Source organism: Ceratotherium simum, chromosome 22 (genome assembly GCF_057802395.1).
Source record: "Ceratotherium simum simum isolate JZ-2026a chromosome 22, ASM5780239v1, whole genome shotgun sequence".
Classification (NCBI taxonomy): Eukaryota; Metazoa; Chordata; class Mammalia; order Perissodactyla; family Rhinocerotidae; genus Ceratotherium; species Ceratotherium simum.
The window spans coordinates 33794481-33815650 of NC_141921.1; the positions used below are offsets into that span (position 1 = coordinate 33794481).

General features: G+C 50.1%; 1 protein-coding gene across 5 annotated transcripts in view; it reads right to left on the reverse strand.

Annotated features, from left to right (window-relative positions):
• Positions 1-1646: 1646 nt before the first annotated feature.
• The window catches only part of ZBTB40 (zinc finger and BTB domain containing 40), an 81680-nt gene continuing 62156 nt past the window's right edge, over positions 1647-21170 (reverse strand). For all 5 annotated transcript variants that reach the window (XM_004425695.3, XM_087446602.1, XM_087446601.1 and 2 more), the window contains 6 exons: positions 18081-18245; positions 15235-15449; positions 13832-13994; positions 13019-13105; positions 11561-11787; positions 1647-9806 (listed from right to left, as the gene is read on the reverse strand). In XM_004425695.3, coding sequence (XP_004425752.1) covers positions 9612-9806; positions 11561-11787; positions 13019-13105; positions 13832-13994; positions 15235-15449; positions 18081-18245 — 1052 coding nt within the window. In that variant the 3' untranslated portion in view covers positions 1647-9611. The remainder of the gene's footprint in view (positions 9807-11560; positions 11788-13018; positions 13106-13831; positions 13995-15234; positions 15450-18080; positions 18246-21170) is intronic.

Below are 21170 nucleotides of genomic sequence, written 5' to 3' on the forward strand. Positions count from 1 at the left end.
GAGGTAGAGCCCCTGGCACAATAAATGGTATCGACAACTATGAGGACGAAGACGAGGAGGGCACAGAGCGGTGATGGTACTAACGGTACAAGAATAAAGCAAGAGATGGCCTGAATGAATGAAACAAGTATTCTGGACCTTGCAACTGATGTTTACTGCCTGAGTGCATTTCCTTCCGGGCACTGGGCTCCAGTGGAAATGTCATGGGCTTTGGAGTCTGACAGACCTGGGTTTGAATGTGGACTTAGCCACTTCCTGTCTGACTCTCATCCCTCAGCCTCCACCTAGTTCTATGCCATCCAATACAATAGCCACTAGCCACACGCGACTACTTAAATTAAAATTTAAAATCCGGTTTCTCAGTCACACTAGCCACATTTCAGGTGCTCAAAGCCACATCTGACTAGTGGCTCCCATATGGGACAGTGCAGAATAGACCACTTCCCTCACCACAGAGAATCCTACTGGACATGTTCCTCTGGTGACCTGAATGCAGGCGTGGTGCCTGCATTGGGGATGATGCGCACACGGCCTGGCCAGGGCAGAGAGTGACGAATGGGCGTGCTCAGCCCAACCCTGCTGCGAGGACTCTGGCTGAGCCCCGAGTCTCCACACTCCCCTAGCCTAAGTTGTGCTTTTCCTCGCACAGTGGATGTGATGCGGGGTCCAGCTGCCCTGACTGAGTTCTGCTGCTGCCTTACCATGTGACCGTGTAACGTGGACTCCTGGAACCTCAATTTCTTTATTTGCAAAATAATTCATGCCCTTCCAGCCTCAGAGCATTGCTGCCAGAGTCAAGCAAGTAAATGATTGAAAGTGCTCTGAAATATGGGGACCATAGTGACACAAGGGACAGCAAGGTGAGGTGGGACAAGCCTACATGTGGTGTCAGAAAACTGGGCTACAATTCCACCTCCCACTAGCTGAGGACCCTTAAGTCCACAGAGGAGGCTGGGTCTGAATTCCTTCACTGTGAAAGGGGTAACAATGAAGATACTTACTCTAAACTTCCGTGTTACTGTGAGGATCAATAATGTATATGAAAGTGATCTGAAAATAGCAGAGTGCTACTTAAGTGCAAGGTATTGTGGGACTACCTGTTACCTGTACAAAAACGAGGGAGGCCAAGTTGGTCCAAGCATTTGCCACCCCCTCTCCCTTCTGTGCTCCACCTGCCTGAGAGCCCAACTCCCACCTGCTGAGGCCTCTCCTGCTCCAAGCCAACAGACCACACTGGGACAGAAACAGGGACACCAAACGGGTCAAAACAACCTGTTGTGCTGATGCCAGAACAAGACGTAACTCCACTGGGGCTGCACGGCCGGGACCCCGGGGTACCGTCAGTTCCAGGAAGTGCGCCTGCATTTGTGACGGCCCTTTGGGCTGCAGGGTCTTACCCTGGGTGGCTCCGGTGCAGCAGGGAGCGGCGTAAGGAACACGGTCCGGCATCCACAGAGCCAGGCTCTACTCCTGGTTCTGCCACTCACCTAGTCACACAACGGCTGTTCCCTGGCCACAGACATGTGCCGGACACCAGGGAAATGGGGGATAGAAGGACGGCTGAGACCAGGCCTGACCTCCAAGGACTCTGTCCAGCTTGCCCTCTTTTTCACCTTCCACTCCCCCCCAGAAGCTGCCCCTCCTGAGCCCCAGAGCACCCAGCGGGTCTCTCCACTGGACGGGAGCTTTGGGTCCTGACAGCATGAGGGTATCGTTTTTATTGAGCACTTGCTACGTGCCATGACCGTACAGTCTTACATGGGCCACTCTAATCTCCACAGTTAGCTCAAGGGTGTGCATTACCTCCATTTCACAGACAAGAAAAGTTATCAAAGTCACACATCTAACAAGGGACAGAGCAGGGATGTGAACTCAGAGCTGAATCTAACGTGGGGCACTGAACCACTGCATTTAGATTGTCTTCTGATCTGATACTCTCCAATAAAATGGTGGTGGTTCTGGAAATCATTCTTCCTTCAGGAGCCCAGGATTAGGGGAAAGATGGGGAAGTCAGAGAGGCCAGGATGCTTCCCAGAGCTGCCTGGGTTGGGGAACCACCCTTGCACATTTGTGCCAAGCACCGTGTGGGCTCAGCTGCCCGTGCGGGAGCTCAGGCAGGACCTGTGGCTGTCCTTCTGCCCTCCCAGGAAGCGCCCTGACTGGGCCATCAACGGTCGACTGAGGTGAAACTGTGAGGGCGGCAGGGGCCCTAGGCCACACAATCTAGTCCCCAAACAAGGCAAAGGACATGACTCCTGTTGCTACTGGACCCCACGTTTCCAGCAGAGAAAAGCAGAGTTTCAGGCCTGGCTGGCTGTCTCAGGCAGGATGGAGAGAGGGGAAGAGAAAGGAGAGAGCAGGTGGGGAGACTTGGCAGGTCTATGACAACAGTCCAGGTGTGACAGACCAGGCTGCTTAAGGACTGGGAAGTATGGCTGAGTGGGGAGTAAGCAAGAAATGCTTGCATGTAGCATGGTGTTGAAGAGCACGCTCTGGAGCTAGACAGCCGGGGTGCACACCCAGCTGTGCCGCTCACCAGCCATGTAACTCGTCAGGGGACGTCTCAGTGCCGGTTTCCTCCCTGTGCCACACCTACACGTCACGGTGCGGGTGACATAAGAACTACATAAAGCTCTTTGTCCAGTGTCCAACATGTAGTAAGCACTTAATAACAGTAAGTATTAATTATGAGAGTATTTCTCAGAAATATTAACACGCTTCCTCCATGAAAAAGACAAAAAAGAGAGAAAGAAACACAGCATCTATAGGTACTTTAGGCTCGGAGTCTGGACTGGCATGGGTGTTTGTGGTACTTGTTTCTCACATATAATCCCTGCCTGGCCAACCAGGTTATCAGTCCCATAGGAGCAGGCATCACGCATCATTTTAGCTGGATCCAGCATCTAGCAGGGGACATAATAGGACCGCAGAGACCCCAGAACTTCAGGTCTAAAAGACACCAGATGTGCAAGGCTAACTGTGTGTGCGTGCGTGTGCGTGTGTTAACAAAAAGGATAACGCAGTTCTTGCCCTTGAAGGGTCACAGTTTAGTGAGGGAGGATCTTAAGTCATCCTGTGACAATCGAATAATCCCATGCTCCCACACCCACACTCGCTCTTACCTGACATCCCTCTCACTCCCACAGTCACGCGTGCACGCACATCTCGCTTCAGTTCCCTGGGCTCACGGGCAGCTGCAGCCCTGGCCTCTCTGGAAATGCTGGCTTTGGTCTGGACCCTGTGTGGAGCACAGAGGTTTCAACCTTAAATGGAATGAAAACCTGCTCAGTCCTGTGCCAGCCCCATGGGCCCTCTTCCCCACCCCCTGCCATTTTTACCAGACCCTCCTGGTGGCAGGTCTATGAAATCTCCCCTGGAGGGGACTGTGGGTCCCTGGACTGACCTTGTCCTGATGTGTTTGATCAGCTGTTTCTGGCCTGCGCTGGGGGAACCAGTGCAAGAGGCGGCGGCAGAAGTGGTGTTTGATCAGAGCGGCTGGGGAGCCCCGGGCCCAGCGAGCTGCTCTTAGCCTTCTGCTAATCTCTCCCCAGAGGACAAAGGAAGGAGGATGTCCTGACAGACCAGCCTGCAGGTAACCTGGGGAGCAGCCTCACTGGCAAGGGTGAGATGAGGAAGCTGGCTTCTTCCTGAGCGGCCATGAGGGCAGGTGAGAGGAACACTGCCTGGTCCTGGCTGAGCGCCCCGGGCTCACTGTCTGATGCCAAGTGTGTGGAGGAGATACGGCATCTCAGTGGACAGGGGCCCTACGCTCTGGTAGCACTGGGTGACAGGGCAGAAGATGGGACAGATGCACAAGGAAAAGCCTGAAGAACATTCACAACAAGTAAATGAACTTGGTTCTCGGTGAAACCTTGAGTCCTGGGGTATTTTCCAAGGAAGGGTGAAGACACTGGTCTAGGACACGTCCACGTGGAGCCATTTTTCCACCCAAACACACCCCTGAGTATAAGCTCCCGGAGGGTAAGATAAACAGTGAATATGAAAGCTCAAGTGGCAAGGCAGGAAGGCCAGAAATCACCACCCCAGTGTTTCCATTTCCCTTGCCCTCACCACGTGTTCCCACCTGATGCTCAGTCTGTGCTTTACTCGACACGACCCCTCAGCTGTGGGACCGCGGGGCTGCGAGTCCCCACTCCAACCCAGGGGACCCTGTCCCCTCTTCTCACCACTCGCTCTGGTCTGGGACAGCGGCTCTGGGGTAACTGTTAGTGCAGCGCAGAGGTAAATCTTACGTTGGTCCTGGGCACCCCTGCACTCCATTCCAGGCCTCTCCCTAGGACACAGTAAGCATCCTCCTTTCCTGGCCCCCCTGCCCTCTTCCCCAGGCCCCTTTAAAGTATTAGAGACGTTAACAGACATCATTTATGAAGCATCTACACCATGCCAGGCATTTTACAATGGTTAACTTGCTCCTCACTCACTGTGAGGAACACTGGCCCAAGGTCACACATCTGTGCAGAGTCAGGGCTGAGAAGCTGGAGTCCACGCCCTTCCAATGTGTTGCTCAGCCTCTCACAGCCAGCCCGCGGCCCGGCCTAAGATGACAGATCACCAGGAGGCACTCGGCCTATTTCCTACCTCTGCTCATCCCTCCTGACCAGCAGCAGCTCTTCACCTCTGCACAACTCGCCTCCACAGCTGGAGCCCGGCAGTGTGTTACAACTACCCCTTGCGGCTGCTGGGACACTCTCAGGATTATTGCTCCAGACACGACAGGCAGCTCCAGCCTCTCTCCAACGACACAGCTGAGGCAGAGGTGCATTCCTTCATGAAGGCCTGTGGGCTCTGGACAGGGCTCAGTACGTGCTGCTCCAGCACTGTCCCAGGAGAGGTTAGCACAGAGCCACCCCTCGCCAGCCCCTCCCCCAGCCGCGGGGATGACCTGAGCTTAGAGCCTGCAGGATCTGACGCACCTCCACTTGCCTTACAGGATGGATTCTTACTGCAGAAATGCTGTATATCCTACCTGTGTGTCTGCCTCTCGTTTCCTTGTTGGCTGCCAGCAATGTGACATTTTCAGCTGTTCACCACGAAAGGTTTCTGCTTATTTTACAGTTATCTGCTCAGCACTTTGTGCTCTGGGGGAAGCTGAGATTCAAGAGATAAATGAAAAGTGGTGGGTGCTACAGGGATCTCTAAGGATTCAGAGAGAGAGGAAGAAGGGAGACCCGTAAAGGTGCGGGAATGAACATTCTCCTCAGTGCTAGAAATCGCAAGGAATGGCTGACCTGTATGTGAAGGACTTTATTAATAACAACTAAAAATTTCCACACTAAATCCAGGCTTTTAATTAGTATTACAATTCTGTGGGGGTAAATACAATAATGTCCCTCATTTATAGATGGGAGCTCAGAGAGGTAAGCATCTCACCTGAGGTCACACAGTCTGGAAGTGGCATAGCTGGGACGTACCCAGGTCGGGCCCACAGCCTGTCTCAGACGCCATACCACACTTGCTCCCTGGGCGAGGCTTCAGGAAATGAGACTCCACCTGACAGGAGAGTTTCCTCCCTCACCCCCAGGCCATGCTAACACGGCCTGAAGCTCCTCAAGAGCCCTAGGAACCAGGCCTATGAAGCCTGTGCCCATCCGACTGCCCAGAACCCAAGAGAAAACAGGTCTATATCCTCACAGGCCACTTGAAACTCAGGCAGCATAACTTTTTTCAAAGCACATATTTTATTTCTATAGAGGAGTGCAAGTTGCACGCGAATAATGGTTTCTAATTCAGTTTACACAGCATCACGTGCTGGCTAGCTGTCCTGACCACGGGTGGTGGCAGTGGGGCTGGCCTCTGTAAGGGAAACGATAAACACTCCACCATTTGGAAGTGATCTCAATTAGCCCAGGGATAATTTCTTTTCCCCTCCGACAACGTAGTCCCCAAAGCACAGGCAGCTTCTCTCCCCCTTACAGGCCACGGCGCAGGTGTAGCAAGTTTCTGGGTTGTGGCTGTGCTTCTGAGCTTTTGGCCCAAGAACTACTAGCTCCAAGGTTTTCCATGGCAACAAAACAATTATCAGCTTGCCTTCGACACTCCCTTCAACCCCAGATCTTTCTTTTACTCCCATTTTCTCCCTGCCTCCCAAGCATCCCAAGGATACACCACGCCAAGCAGAGCGGGGCTGGGCTGCTGAATTCTTCCTGTGGGAGGACTGATTATAGCCTCCCAGTATTCTCTCCACCAATGTCCAACTGTCTAGCCCCATTTAATAGAAACACTGCTTATCCCCTAGACCCATTCTCTGTAAGGTTAGTAGTTTCTTCCATCCCTTAGTCCGTCCACAGACCTCAGGCACATGAGATTTTAAAGGCACAGTGAGCCCATTACCATGTCATCAGCCTGTGGAGACTGCAACATCACCTGGGGTGAGAGACTCTGGGCCCCTCTCATCTTTCTCCTCGACTCGGGGAGTATTGCTGCTTTAGACTGTGAGCAGAGAACAGGGACCTTGTCTCCCCTTCACCCCTGTAGGACTAGACCTCATTTCATCCCTCAGCCTCCAACTGTCAGAGCTCTTCCCTGGGGACGAGGCTGATGTGCGGTCTGTGGTCGGTGGGAGGGAGAGAGAATCAGGATGCTTCCTCACAGAGGGCCTGAATCGCCAGAGGAACCCAGTATTCACACTGCACACTGTGGTACTCACTGGGCTCAAAGTTTTCCAAACACAGAGCTTCTGAGACAGAAGAGACAGGCTTTCTAAACGAGTACATGCCTGTCTCTGCCCCTTTGCTGCCCCTCTGGTCCCAGGTTCTGCTCACGTACTTGGCCAGTCCCATCTTCCTACAGCAATCTTGCTCTTGAATCATCTATTTGCTGTCTCACTTACCTGCGAGGGGCAAATCCTGTTCCATAAGTGACCCCCTTTATTCCCACACCATTAGACTCCAGCTTGGAATCTGCCTGCCCTTCCCTCCTCACCAGCTGCTTCATGAGCTCTGGGAGCAGATAGGCTTGGGGTCCCCCTGAACAATTCCAAGTGTTCCAAGAAGCCCAGAGACTCCTTCACACCACTGCGAGTGCCCCAGGGTTCAGCCCGGAGGCCACAAGGGCAGTACCCAGAGCAACGAGGCAAAGAGAACATCACCGCCACGCAAAAGTAAGTGGTGTGGACTTAGGAGACACGGTAACAACGTCCTCTGTGGCAGTAATTCAGAAGATCTTTGGGGGCAGAAGTGGGAGAAAATAATAAAATGGCTAGAAAAAGTCTTCCTACAATAAAATCCATGCTTGGGGGTGTCCAGGGAGCAACACTGTAAAATCACTGCCAGGGCGGCGTCTTGCGGAGGTCCCCTCAGATCAGAGACTGGACTCAGAATGGACCCCTCCCTCATCCTTCCTAGAACCGCACGGGGCGTGCCGCCCGCCGAGTATGCCGTGGGAACGAGTACACCCAGCAGGGAATCCCATCTCTCTGTTTGCTCCTGGCAAAGCGAGTTGCAAGTCTGGTGATTCTGAAGAAAACGAGTGTCCTGCCACAATCTGGGTCTCCGTCAGAAACCTGAGACAGGGTTTCTCAGTACCTGAAAGGATCTGAAACTTGGATTTAAAATGCATAGCTTTCTTTATTCAGAAGACTTTTTAAAAAAGAAAAATCACTTTCCCCTACAGGCCCTCAGCAATTAATTTTTAAATTTATTTTGTTTTTTGGCTAGAAGAAGTCCTGATGACACTGTGATTCCCAACTCTCGCCTACAGCTTGTGAGGAGCCTGCTGTCCGCTGGGCTTGGCCTCCAGGCCCTATGGGCACGGGCCACTCCATTCTCTTTCAATGGGTTTTCTCTGGTGCCAAGAGGAGATTCAGTGCCATTTTGCCACTTGCAGATAAGAGCTCTCCTGGTCTGCCAGCTCACAGGACTGAAATCCTTAAGAAGATAGAGACAGCCTCAGCAGAAGCAGTGAGGGCCTTCCATGGAGGCGAAGTCTTAAAGGTTTGAGCACCATCTTCTGGTCAGTTTTTGGCTTTTGAGGCCCACGTGCCTTTGACAACTTCATTTACTTCGGAATGGAAAGATCCCTGAGCAGACCAGCTCAAGTGATTTGCATATCAAAATGAGGACACACTCGGGGCTGGAGTAGACGCCTGGGGTAAGCCGGCCCAGCTGCCTGCACAGAGCAGGATGGCCAGCTGTGAACAAACCGGTCAGCATTAAGGTTCCACTTCCTGCCTTTCCAGCAGTGTGTGGTGGCAATAAAAGTCCTGACCACGACCCAGATTGACCCCCCCACCCCTTCTTGTACCTGGTGATGTGAAATGTGCTTAGAAAAAAGGGGTGGCTTGTGTTCTGCGGCCTGTAGCTTGAGGGCAAGGGATATAATTGGGCACTAGCCTCTGCAAGGGGTCAGGCCACACCACATGGCAGGGAGCCCTGCTGGACGTGTAAGCACTGCTCTAGCCGACTTCAACCTTCTGGCACCGAGGACAGGAAGATAAATGCAAGTAATTCCCTCCAAACAGCGGGAACCTATATCCATCTAATTGCACTTCATAATGGATTCCACAAACCATTAATTATCAGATTATATTTTAGGAACTGAAGATAAAAAAGCTTTGTGAAATTCAGACTCCAAAGGATCACTGACCTGCAGTAATAGTGGTAGCCGGGAAGAGCTCAGACAGCAGGCCACTCACAAAGCATGCAAGACCATGGCAGGAGGAAGAGCCAGGGGCAATCACGGGCGCTACTCCACCCGGCGCTGGTTCATTAGCTATAGTACATGCTCCAGAGGGAGGGGCATGGCCTCCAGGTTGGGTACAAGTTTTAGGCTTTGATTAGGGAAAGGGGATGAGGACAACACGGAAAAGCTGCAGGAACCAGCCTTCAGGTACAGAACACCACAAAGAATATCCTGGAAAGGCAGAGTCTTTGCAGCTGGATGGCCTCACATGGAACAATTCCAGCAGAACTGTTCTGCTGGAGTGGAAACACTCCAAAGGCTTCGTTTTGGGAAGGGCTGACTGTACTGATAGGGCGGGACTCAGCATGGAAATGAGGCCTTCCTTCATTAACACGCTGCCACCTGTCCTATTGCCACAACAATGGGGGCTGGGTGACCCAACCAGGTGGGAGGACTTCTGGAAGCAAGGAAGGGGCCAAGTGTGCTCAAGGCTGGGGTCCCTGGATGGTGTGCTGGTGCTTCTCTCTCACTTTTAAACGGTCAGAAGGCACTGGCAGCATTTGCAGCCCCGCTCTGTGGGCCACAGACCCATGTCTAATGGCCATTCTGCACACTGAAGGCTGCTGGCACCCGCACCTCTCTAGCTGCCTTGAGAGCTCCTATCCACTGCTCTTTCAGACTATTTCAGAAGCTCCGCTCCACTTGGGGATGGACAGTGTCCCAGAGGCCGCAGCAGCAGACTTGTGGGGAAACAGGCCTGCCCGCTACGGAGGGCGGTGGTGCTGGCGGTGATGACTCACACATCGTTGGTTCTATGAGAACAGTGGCACTTCTGTCTGTTTTCCAAGTGAGACCATTCTGGCTGGTGCTAGGCTAAGATGCTCCCCACTCAGGACCGCCAGGGGTGGGGAGCAAAGGGCAAGCATATTCTCTGCTGCAGACGCAGGACCCTCCATGGGAGGAGCAGCCGCTCACTTGGCCTCACCACAGATCAGGGTCACAGTACCGTCCAGCAAATCCTCCACGGTTACCGCCACGAGCTCAGAGCTGGTCTGAGACGTCTGCGAGTCTGGCAACGTCACAAACACCTGCGAACCAGCAAGCTGGGTCTCCTCCAAAGTGATCACTTGCTCTGTCGGGGCTGCCGGCTCTGGGGTGTGGATCACCTGTAAAGGAAAGACCACGAGGCTGCTCTGGGCAGTGTCCACAGTCAGCTCCCCAGAATTTACATGGTTTTCATCTCATGCTGTAATGATGATATTTATGTTTTCACCTGAGGAGAGCAATTACATGTGCCTAATGGGAAGAGGGAAATCTAACACACCAGTGATGCAAAAGAGAAGACTGGCAAACAATTTAAATAACTGTGTGCTAAATTGCTGTAATTTAGCCCAGCCATCTCAGGGCGCCCGACTCTATGATTACACACCAGTGAGAGCTGGCTCCGTTTCTCACTGGGTTTTCCTGTCTCAAGGATCACACTGTTGAGGTAAGTGCCGTGTGAAGGGAATGCTACTGAAAGTGGTTAGTTTTATGCTTGAGCCATGGAAGCAGGAATGGTTTACCAGAAGCCTCGGTTTGCCAAAGGTGGCATCTCTGGACCTTGATCAGGCTAAGAGCCTTCCTTGGAGGCTACGTGGCTACAGGAGGAAGAATGGGTGGACAAACGTGACTTTCATCAGCTTACTTGTGGCTCACCAGGCTGGAGGGCAGGCCACACATACCCCTTCCAAATCTGCATCATGTTAAAGTCATGTTAAAGATGACTTCCCTCTCTCCGGGAGAACTAGCCTGTAGGTAAGTATACCCGGTTCCTGCCTGAACCTGCAAGTTGATGCTTCTGACCCCTGAAGCTCAGGACAGGTTGATGCTCCCTGATATTATCAATCCAGAGTGCCCACAGAAGGCACAGCCACCATGGCTCTGGAGAACTAGCTGAGGGCAGAGAGCACCCTGCACTAGACCTGAGTGGGCAGAAATGGGGAAGCCAAGTGCAGCCATGTCTCTGTGCGATGGGAATGAAGAGACCAATTATGATGTTCAATCAAAAATCATCTAGGATAGTAGTTTTCAAACTGTTTTTCTCTTAGCAATGGAATCCTTTTTTTGCCCCCAAAGGACATCTTACCAAGAATCCTAATATTTAAAAAAGATAAAAGCAGAGCCTGGTTGATATGGCAGCAGGAGTGTCACCCAGAGGCCTGCCCACCTGACTTGCTCTCTGCTCCCCACAGAGGCCAGTAAGAACATGGTTTACAAACACCTGCTCCACGGGACTGGGCAGTGGACAGTCCCATCAGTTTACAGCAAGAGAACTGAGTTTCTTTTCCTCTTCTGCCCGCCGTCTCCGGAGAAGACAGCAAGAGCAGTAAGAGGACCAGAGATACAGAGAGGGGCTGGAGCAAGCTTAGCCTTGAAACATCAGAGGTGAGCTTTTCACTCAGGTAAAAGTGAGAGGCCCAGACATGTCCAAATGTGCCCAGCCCAGAGGAGCTAGCAGAGTGTTTCAGCTGAAGGTGGTCCCAACAAAGAGCTCATTCATCCCTCTCTGAGGTTTCCTGCGACTCGCACCACATCACATAGTGTTTCGCAGAAGGTGGGAAAGTGTGTGAATTGGGAGGAGAAGCCAAGGTCAATCTGCTTTTGGAAATGCTGCAGACTCTGGGACACTGTCCATCCCCAAGCTCCCTCTACCCAGGCGCATTTCAAATGTAGCCATTAGGAGACTAGAATTTTCTGTTCTGTTTGGTAAGAGGTCCAGAGACACTCTTGTACAAGATCCTCTTTGTCATGAATGCATTACTTTTGGGACCCTTTGAGCGCCCCAGTGAAAAAGGCTGGGTGTTGTGACAGAGCTGCCTCCAGAGAAGCCTTAGGAGCCCCGTGTTAGCACCCTCATATCCGACGGCCCCAGAATCACCTGCACCATCTTTGAGGATGCTGCTTGGGTTTCAGTGCCCGTCACCTTTGGGTGTTCAGATTCCAAGTGACCGTCAAGCTGGGACTGGGAGGTGAAGAGCTCCCCACAGAGCTCACAGGGGAAGGTGCTCTCCGACTGCTTGAAGTGCTCGGTGGTGACGTGGTGCTGCAGTGCTCCCGGGAAGCGGAAAGTAGCCGCACAGTACAAGCACCTGAACGGCTGCAACCCTGAAGGAGGGGAGACAGAAGGGACGGCTATGGGTGGAATGACTTAGAGAAAAAAGAGCAGGGAGAGGAGGGAGCAATGAGGATTGAGGTGCAGAGTCAGCTCCAGAGGCAGATCTTCAGGTTCTGTGGGACCTGAAGCTTGTACAGTTTGGGGAGCCCTCTTTAGGAAAAATAACACAAAATTACAGGATTAGAGACAGAGCTTTGGAAGGCTCCCATGCAAACGAGGGGCCCTGAAACCATAGCTTCATTAGTGTTAGATTCAGGCTAAATCTGTCTCTGCTGAAGCCCATTATTCTTTCAACTGTAGATAACGATGCTGACAATACTGTATCTCATCAACTCTAAGAACATCTCCGAAATGGGATCCATGGCATCTTATGGCTGCTATGGGCTAGGTGGCAGTTGGGTGTAATTGTCAATAACTGCACCTGCCCCACAGGGCAGCATCAAGACTTGTAGAATGCATGTCCACGGCTTGGAGGAATCCCTAAGACAGGAGTGGTGCATATTTTTAACTCACAGGAGTCAAATGGTTTAGGAGGGAGGAGGTAAGGGCTGGATGTTCAGCCACATTCCTAAAGCAGGAATCAAAAGTAGACTAGTTTTAAATAATGCTCAAGAGACTAAACCCAGTGGCCTTAGCATGTGCTCCATCACCAGTGCTCTTGATGGCAGAGTATACCACCACATGGAATAACGTGCATGTCAACAATCTGAATTGACAGCTACTCTGAGAAGCTGGATTCTTACCTTAATCAACTTATTTCTTATGTTTCCCTTTTTATGTATGCATACAAGAGTGCATAAAATCTATGTCAAATTAAGTCCAAAACAGCACCTAGAATAACCTGCAAATTCTAAGTGATAAGAAAGCACAGTTTAATTGACAACAGTTTCTCTTTCTTAATGGTGCATTAAAAAGGATGCATCTTATAACTGGCATTTTAGATTTGATGAGGTATAGGAGTAACAACCATAATCACAGGTAACACTTAAGGGATGCTTACAGGTGCGAGGCTGTCTGTGTTTTCTGAGTACTAACACATTCAGTTCTCACAGCTACCCTATGAGGTAGGCACTACACTTGTCCCCATTTTATAGAGGAGGAAACTGAGGCACAAGTGGGTTAAGTAACTAAGCCTAGTTTGCCCGGCTGTGCACGATGGAGATGAGAGTCACCCCTGGGCCCAGGGGTCCAGCCCCGCAGCGTCTCAGGAGGGGCACTGACCTGAATGCTGGCACTTGATGTGAACCTGCAGCAGAGCCGGCGTGGGGAAGAGCTCCTTACACTGGTCACATTCGTGGAACTTCATATCTGTAGAGCACACGAGGAAAGAAGTGGTGGGAAAGAGCAAAAAGATGGCTCTCTCAGGCTGGAGAGTAACAGGGCTGGGGGTGGGGTGGGGGTGATGGCTAACACTTGGCAAGCATCTACCAAGTGCCAGGATCCTTATACCTATGACATATTAGTGCAATCTAGTGGTAAAGGGCACCAGATGCGGGTCCAGACTGCCTGGATGCAGAGAGGGGTGTTGTGAGAATTAAATGAGACAACACACAGAGTGCTTAGCACAGTGCCCTGCACACAGGAAATGCTTCATAACTGCTAGCTGTTGCGATTATCCCCAAATTTACCTGCAAGGTAGGTTTTAATGATTGACTTTCCAAAGAGAAGGAAACAGGCTCAGAAAAGAGAAGTCACTTGCCAATGTCATGCAGCTGATCAGCACTGGAGTCAGGATTTCCACCCAGGCCTGTCTGCCACCAAAGCTGCCACTCTCCCCATGTGCTGTGACTGATCATGACTTAGGGGCTGGTAGGAGCTTACACTGCTCTAGGTCTCCGGGTGTGAGAACCAGTGCCACTCAAACTACTGTTACTGATGGACCTTCCGGTGTGCTGGGGCAGAACAAAGGTAATTACCACAGCATACCAGTCTAGCACTGGGACACGGGATTTGGGGATAGAACCCAGGATCCTATGTCACCAAGCCACTCCCACTCATCAGCTCACACTCCCTATCTATGGCACCCAACCTCACCTGCATGCTCCGCTTTGATGTGCTTCTTGTGTTCAATGGTGTTGGAAAAGGTTTTGTCACAGGAGCTGCACTGGAGTGACGAGAACTTGGAAGATCGATGGTTCTGAGCAGCAAACACGTCGGGGTGGTGGGTCCGATTGTGGTACCACAAACCAGACAATTGCTGCAAGAAATTTGGCAAATGTTAGGGCTTAGAATGTTCCAGCAAGCTGGAGACTTCACAAGGCCCTCATGCGAGAGAAAAATGTTCTCAGGTAAGCTTATGGCTCTGGAATCACACTCATCTATTGCACCAAATGTTGACATGAGAGGAGAGGGAATAAGGACCTATGTATTTATTGAGGCCACTACAGGGCAGGGCCCAGCTGATTCCTTCAGAAACTCTCATTCCTCACAACAAGCCTATGAGGGAGGTGTCAGAATCTTTCCAGTGAGGCAAATGCTGAGGTACAAGACTTGCCCAAGGTCACACAATTAGTATAAAACAGTGGGACCAGGATTCAAACCCCAGCCTTCAGACTAGAGATCTGTTCTTCACCACTGGGCTATACCTCATGCTTCAGAGGCCCAGGGTGCAGCAGAGAAACCTGCTGGAGCAGGGGGCGTGTGCTGTCCCTGCTCCATACACAAGTGCCCCCTCCTTCCCGGGTTCCAGAGCAGCATCGGGACGCTCTCCCTACAATTCCATGGTTTCCTAGAGACGAGGCCCAGGTCTTACTTACAAGGCTTGGCACAAAGTCAGCTCTCAATTTTTGTTGAGCTGAAATTAGCTACTGTGCTTCTCTCTATATACAAATCTTATAGATGCCAGCAAGGACCATTCTTTTTTTTTTGCCGAGGAAGATTCGCCCTGAGCTAACATCCACTGCCAATCTTCCTCTTTTTAAGGACCATTCTTCTCTCTGTGGTTTTAGAGTTTCTCATAGATGTGGTTTCTTTTTAGTTCTAGATGGGGTTTCACTTTAGTTACATACCAAAGTCTAAGGTTAAAAAGCAGAGTCCTTCCCTGGGAGTTTTAAAAAACCCCAATAATTGTGCTATAAACAAGATAATTCCAGGCAGTGTTACACACCCCATTGTCATTCTCACCTCCTTCGACACATGGGGTCAATAGGTTCTAGAGAATGTGAGACCCAAGGGGGAAAGCAGCATTCAGTTCGTGACCAGGCTGAAATCTAAGAGGAGGGGTAAGAACTCTGCTCCAATTAAAGCTCCCCGACTGCATTACTCTGACAAGATCACCTTAGAGAATCTAATAATTACAAGCTGCATTCTTCATGAGAACCAGCCAAATCCTGAAGGCAAGATGTGCTCCACAAACCATAAACACGGGAATCACGGAAGGCCAAAGGGAGAGTAGGTGAGGGACGGGGGGAAGAGCTCCCAGCAGAACCTGGGGTCACCTGGTAGGCCTTGTTGCAGATCCCGCAGCTGAAGGGCTTCCCTCCAACATGAGTCACCATGTGCCGCTCCAGCATGGAAGGGGCACTGAAGATCTTCCCACAAGTGGGGCAGGGGTGATATTCCTTGGAGTGCACCTCGTGGATGTGCTTGCGGTGATCCTGCAGAGTGGGGAAGCTCATCCTGCACTTCTTGCAGTCATAGGGATCTTCTATGTCTGGTTCCATGAGGGACGTCCATAAGAGGAAGGGGGAGGGGAAGAAAAACACCACAGGCAGCAGTCAGTGAGATGTAGGCTGTCGTACACAGCTCCAGATGCAAGACCCTGTTTAGAGGGCATGCAGTGTCACAGACTCCAAGGACCAGAAGTCAGTGCATTGATCACCTGACCACCCCTACCTTCACCCCAGGAGGTGGGATTCCTCCAAGGCTTCTGGATTAACCACCTCTGCAGAATCAAACGTTCACCTTAATTCCTCATTTTACATCTTACAAGTTAAATTCTATTTTACTACTTTCCAGGGAGTATCGCCCTTGCTCTTCGTCTGCAGTGGGCATTTTTGAGTTTTCTAATTCTCTTTGGAGATTTCCAACACGCTCCCCAGAGCATCACCATTCCCTCTCTTGTCAGTAGTATGACTGAGGGGAGGAATGGCCCCCCGCTCCCCACTTTAGATTCAACAGTGAAAACATTTTCATAGGTAATGTTTTTTAATGAGTGCTATATGACAGGCATATTTTAAGTACCTTAGATGTATTAACTCACTTAATCCTTCCAATAACCCTATGAGTAGGGTCTATTATCAGTCCTATTTTACTGATTAGGGAAATCAAAGCTTAGAGAGTGCCCAACAGCACAAGTAGGAGATGGCTGAACTGGGTAACAATGCCAGCTTTCACTCCCAGGGCTGTGCTCCGAGCTACATGCTTAACTGGACATGCCAACTCTTCAGCAGACATGCCAACTCTTCAGTGGCACCTCAAAAATAAGAACTAGCACTGAGGAAGAACACATTTGCCATCCCTATGGCAAGAAACTTCAGTCTTTTTCTGAAAGCAACAGAAAGTGGAATGTTTTAGTAATAAAATCCTTTGCCCACAGGAAAGGTCCAGCCCACAAGCCAATCTCATGTGTGCACTGATTCATATTAATTCAGGAATTCTGATATGCAGCAGCATTTGGTATCATTAACTAGTTTCCCTGTGGATATGAGCTCTTGAAATCTCAGTTTTACATGTCTTGTAAGATACTTTGAAGCATTTCTCCATATGCAATGATGTGGTCCTATGAAAACAGGCAAGGAACAGTCAATGAAGGAGGCGCCTGGATGCTGGGCCTGCTGCGGATGACATACCCTAAGGCATAGCAAAGTATTGTGGGTCCTTTCCATTCTGAAAATTGATAATGTCTTCCTCTTTCCTGACTCCCATGCAATGCTACTGGGAAAAGGAGACTAAAGCAGAATGTCATTTAAAGAGGTTGAGAGGACATCAAAATTGTGGCACTGGATCCAAGCCAAATCTCACTCATCTGGAAGTCTATTGCAACTGGATCTTTTGGACAGCCTTATAAACTCCTTGGGGGACAGGGTGGCACTCTATATTCCTCCTGCAGTGCCCGCTGTCCAGCAGCCACATGCTGGGCACATAGGGGAGCTCTGGCAAAGCCCTTTGCTGGCTGGCTGACAATAGACTTGAATGTCTTCACAGAAGGCAGGTGTTCGTGAGGCACTGTATTTGCTGACAGCTAGAAACTGGTGTGTGGAGAACAGGGGTGTGGAGGGAAGAAGGGAAGAAAGGGATGCAAGGTGCATGGTATAAAAAAAAGACATGCTTTGATGGGACAAATGGCACCTGAGAGGGCTGCTCTTGTCACCAATAATAGTACCTGGCATTTGTTGAGCATTTCCTAGGTATCAGGCACGGAGCTTCATACTTTACATGTGGTATCTACATAATTCTTACAACAATCCAAGGTGGTAGCAGTATTTTCTCTAGTTTACAGAAGGGGCATAAGAGGCTTAGAAAGGTAAAGAAAGTTGGTTAAGCTCTCAAGGAAGTGAATGGCAGGGTCAAGACTCAAGGCCAGGCTTGTGGGTGCAGAGCTCAAGCTCTTAGCCTCCCTGATGCGCTGTACGATCACACTCCTGCTGCAACAAGAGCGGCGGAAGAGGACGTGATGTGGCCGGCAAATGCCATATCGGTGACTTCCTGATGCTGTAATGAGGGATCACAGCGAGTCCTTCTCCTTCCCGTGTCTGTTTTTGTTTGTGTCAGTCCTCGTAGAAGGGGAGAAAGATGAGGCAGACCCTACTAACTTAATGAATACAACGGCCCTTGGGAGAGAGTGCTGGGCAGAGGCTTTTAAGGGCGTGTGACCAGGGGCCACTCACAATGGTATACATTAACTCAGACAGGGTTCGAGGTGCTTCCATGGGGAGAGGCGGGTAGGACTGTAAGATGAGAGTCGGGGAAGGAGCGTGGGGGTAGAAAATGGAAGCTCGGTGGACTAATGGGAATATTCTGGGGCTCTGCTGGCCTTCTGTTATAGAGGCTCTTTCCTTCAAACATAATTTGCTTCTCTCAGCCAAATATGGCCAGGTGCGCTAAAAAGGAAGACAAGGAAACAGCCTGGACAGAGAAATAGGCATCACACAATGACATGGTAAAATGGAATTCTTCTTGAAATAGGAATGAGGAAATCTGGCTTTTTCAGGAGAATAGGGGAGGGGAAGGCACTAATGGGGCCCAGCTCTGGTGGAGTGACAACTTCTGTCATGATTTTTACATGCCTTCTCAGGGCCAGGCCTGGTGCTGAGTGCCTTACACGCACAATCTCAGTACGTACTGTGAAAGGTGTGCAGGTGGATGGAGAGGCCATTGGCTTGCCGGAAGCCCTTGCCACAGTCCCTGCAGACATAAGGCTTGTCCCCGGTGTGGGTCCTCACATGGCGGGACAGCTCAATGGACTGGGCAAACACAGCATCACAGTACTGGCATGCATACATTTTTCCTGGAAATACACATGAGTTTAGTAGAGCCAGCACTAAACATTTATAGCATTCCTAAAAACAAAATCACATTCTAAGGCATGTATCAGGGAAGTATAATCTGGGAGATGACATTAAAACCTCAGGCAATTTGTATATACTGGGTGAGAGGTCTGAGCCATCCTATCAGATGGCACCTCAAACACAGCCGATCACACAGGGAGGGGGTCAGGGTGGTCTCCTCACCCTGGGGAATAAGGACACAAGATTCCCCGTCTGTTAACCAGGCTACACAAGTATGGAGGAGCTCTCTCCACTCCAAGGCGACAGATACATCCTTGTGCCCAGAAATAGCTGAGTCTGGATTCCTTGCAACATATCCAGTGAGGATCGTAATTGCACACAAAGGTGAGAGACGTGGATTCAGAATGAAAGCCTTCTCCCAGTGACTTGCTGTCAAGTTATTACAAATCATTTGGCTTCTCTATTTTCTCATGCACATAATGAGAATATAATGACCAGACTGACAAAAACTATTAGAAAATATAAGTAAAGAGCAAGTCTGGAAAACCGGCATTTGTAAAAAACACTAGACCAAGCATTCCTCCAAGCTCCCTTATGGGCCAATAGAGAAGTGGGGAATCAAGGAGGTGAGGGCCAGACCCCTCAAATCCTGGGGCCTACTTCAACTAGAGCAATCAACCTCATTTTTTTATATATTGGACTTTGAAATAAGATTTTGTTACAAAAAAAGCATTTCTTGATTCAAGAGTTGAAATTATTGAGAAGCCCAGGACTCAGTCCTTCTCTACCCTCACTTTCTAGATGATCTTATCTCAGAGCCTTATAGCCCATCTGTACACTGATGGCTCCCACATTTATAGCTCTAGCTCGCAGCTTTCCCTAGAACTCCAGACTCAGATATCCAACCGCCTGTCCCTCTATTTCTCTACTTGGAGGTCTGATAGGCATCTCAAATTTATCATATCCAGGACAGGGCTCCTGATTCTCTGTCCCCACCACACAACACACACACACACACGCTCCAATTTCCCCCACTTCAGTAGACGGCAGCATGATTTACTAGTTGCTCCTGCCAAAACCCCAAAGCCATCCTGAATTCCTCTCTTTCCCTCACATCCCTCATCCAATCCATCAGTGCCGTCACTTCCACTTTCAACAATATATCCCCAAACTTGAACGTTTTTTACATCCTCTCCCCCCTACTGCCCAGCACAGCTCTAGCTGAAAACCCTCTCACCTCTACACTGGACTCTGCAATGCTCCTGACTCCCTGTTTAGACCATATTCTTGCCCTATTACAGTTTAATGTCCAGAGTGGCCAGAATTAACTTTGAAAAACGTAAATGAGATCCTACCACTCCTTTACTCAAAACTCTCCTATGGCTTTCTGTGGCAGACAGAATAATGGCCCCATATCCCAATGTCCATACCCCAATCCCTGAAACTTGTGAATGTTACCTTACATGGCAAAAGGAACTCTGCAGATGTGATTAAGTTAAGGATCTTGAAAAGGGAAGATTACCCTAGATTGTACAAATAGACCCAATGTAATCACAAGGGCCCTTGTAAGAGGGAGGAAGGAGAGTCAGAGGAGGAGGCATTGATGACCGAAGCAGAGGAGGCATTGATGTGGCCACAAGCCAAGGCAGGCAGGCAACCTCCAGAAGCTGGGAAAGGCAAGGAACAAATCCTCCCCTAGAGCTTCCAGAAGGAACACACTCTGCCAAAACTTTGCTTTTAGCTGCATAAGACCTATTTTGGACTTGTAACCTCCAAAGCAGTAAGATAACACACTTGTATTGATGTAAGCCACTATTTGTGGTAATTTGTTATAACAGCAATAGAAACTAAAACACTTCGCATAAAAACCAAAGTCCTGACCTTGGCTTGTCAGACCCTCTGAGATCTGGCCTTTGGTGACCTCTCTGACCTGATCTCTCAACACTCGTCCCTCGCTTGCTATGCTTTGGCCCCTTCTAGTTTTCTTTGGTCTCAAACAGGGAAGGCTCCTTTCCACATGGGGAGGGGGGTTCTGCACTGAGACACTCTTTTCCTAGATCTTCCATTGGTTCCATCTCTCACTTCATTCGGGTTTCTGCTCAAATCTCCTCTCTCAGAGGCCTTCTCTGACGATACCAATAGGGCCCCACCCCCAACCCTGTCCTCTCACTGCTTACTCTGCTTTACTCTTCTTCACAGCAGTTACTACTGTCTGAATTTATTTGTTTATGGTCTGTTTTACCCACTGGAATGTAAGCTCCACGAGAGCGGGGTGTGTCTAGTTACACCATCCCCAGTGCCTGGAATAGTGCTCAAGAAATTCATTCACTCAGTCCTATGTTTACTGAGGGCCAGCTATTGCTAAGTACTATTCTGAGTGCCACGGATGCAAGCAGTGGAAAAAGAAAAGACTACCAGCTCTACCCTCACGAAGCATGCATTCTAACAGGGGGAGACTAACTATAAACAAAATAAACTAATAAAGCAGATGATAATATCATATGATAAGCACTATGGAGAAAAATAATGCAGGGGAACTGGGGCTGAGTTACCGAGATTTTACACAGGGTGGTCAGGAAAAGCACTCACGGAGAAGGTAAAGTGTGAGTAAAGACTTGAAGGAGGTGAGGGAGTGAAGCGCGGAGGTGTCTGAAGGGAAAGCGCTCCAAGCAGAGGAACCGCAGAACACAGGCCCTGCAGCAGGTACCCTGCAGCTCTGAGGCCTCGTGTGGAGGCTGCAATGGGAGAACAGGGCACGTCGGGGGAGAGCAGTCACAGATGAGGTCAGAGGCACCCAGGGACTTGCTCATGTGGGGCCTGGCAGGCTATCGTAAGGCCTTCAGATTTTACACTGAGCAATGTGAAAAGCCTTTGCAGGGTTTTGAGCACAGAAGCGACAGGATATGGTTTAGTTTCAAAAGGAT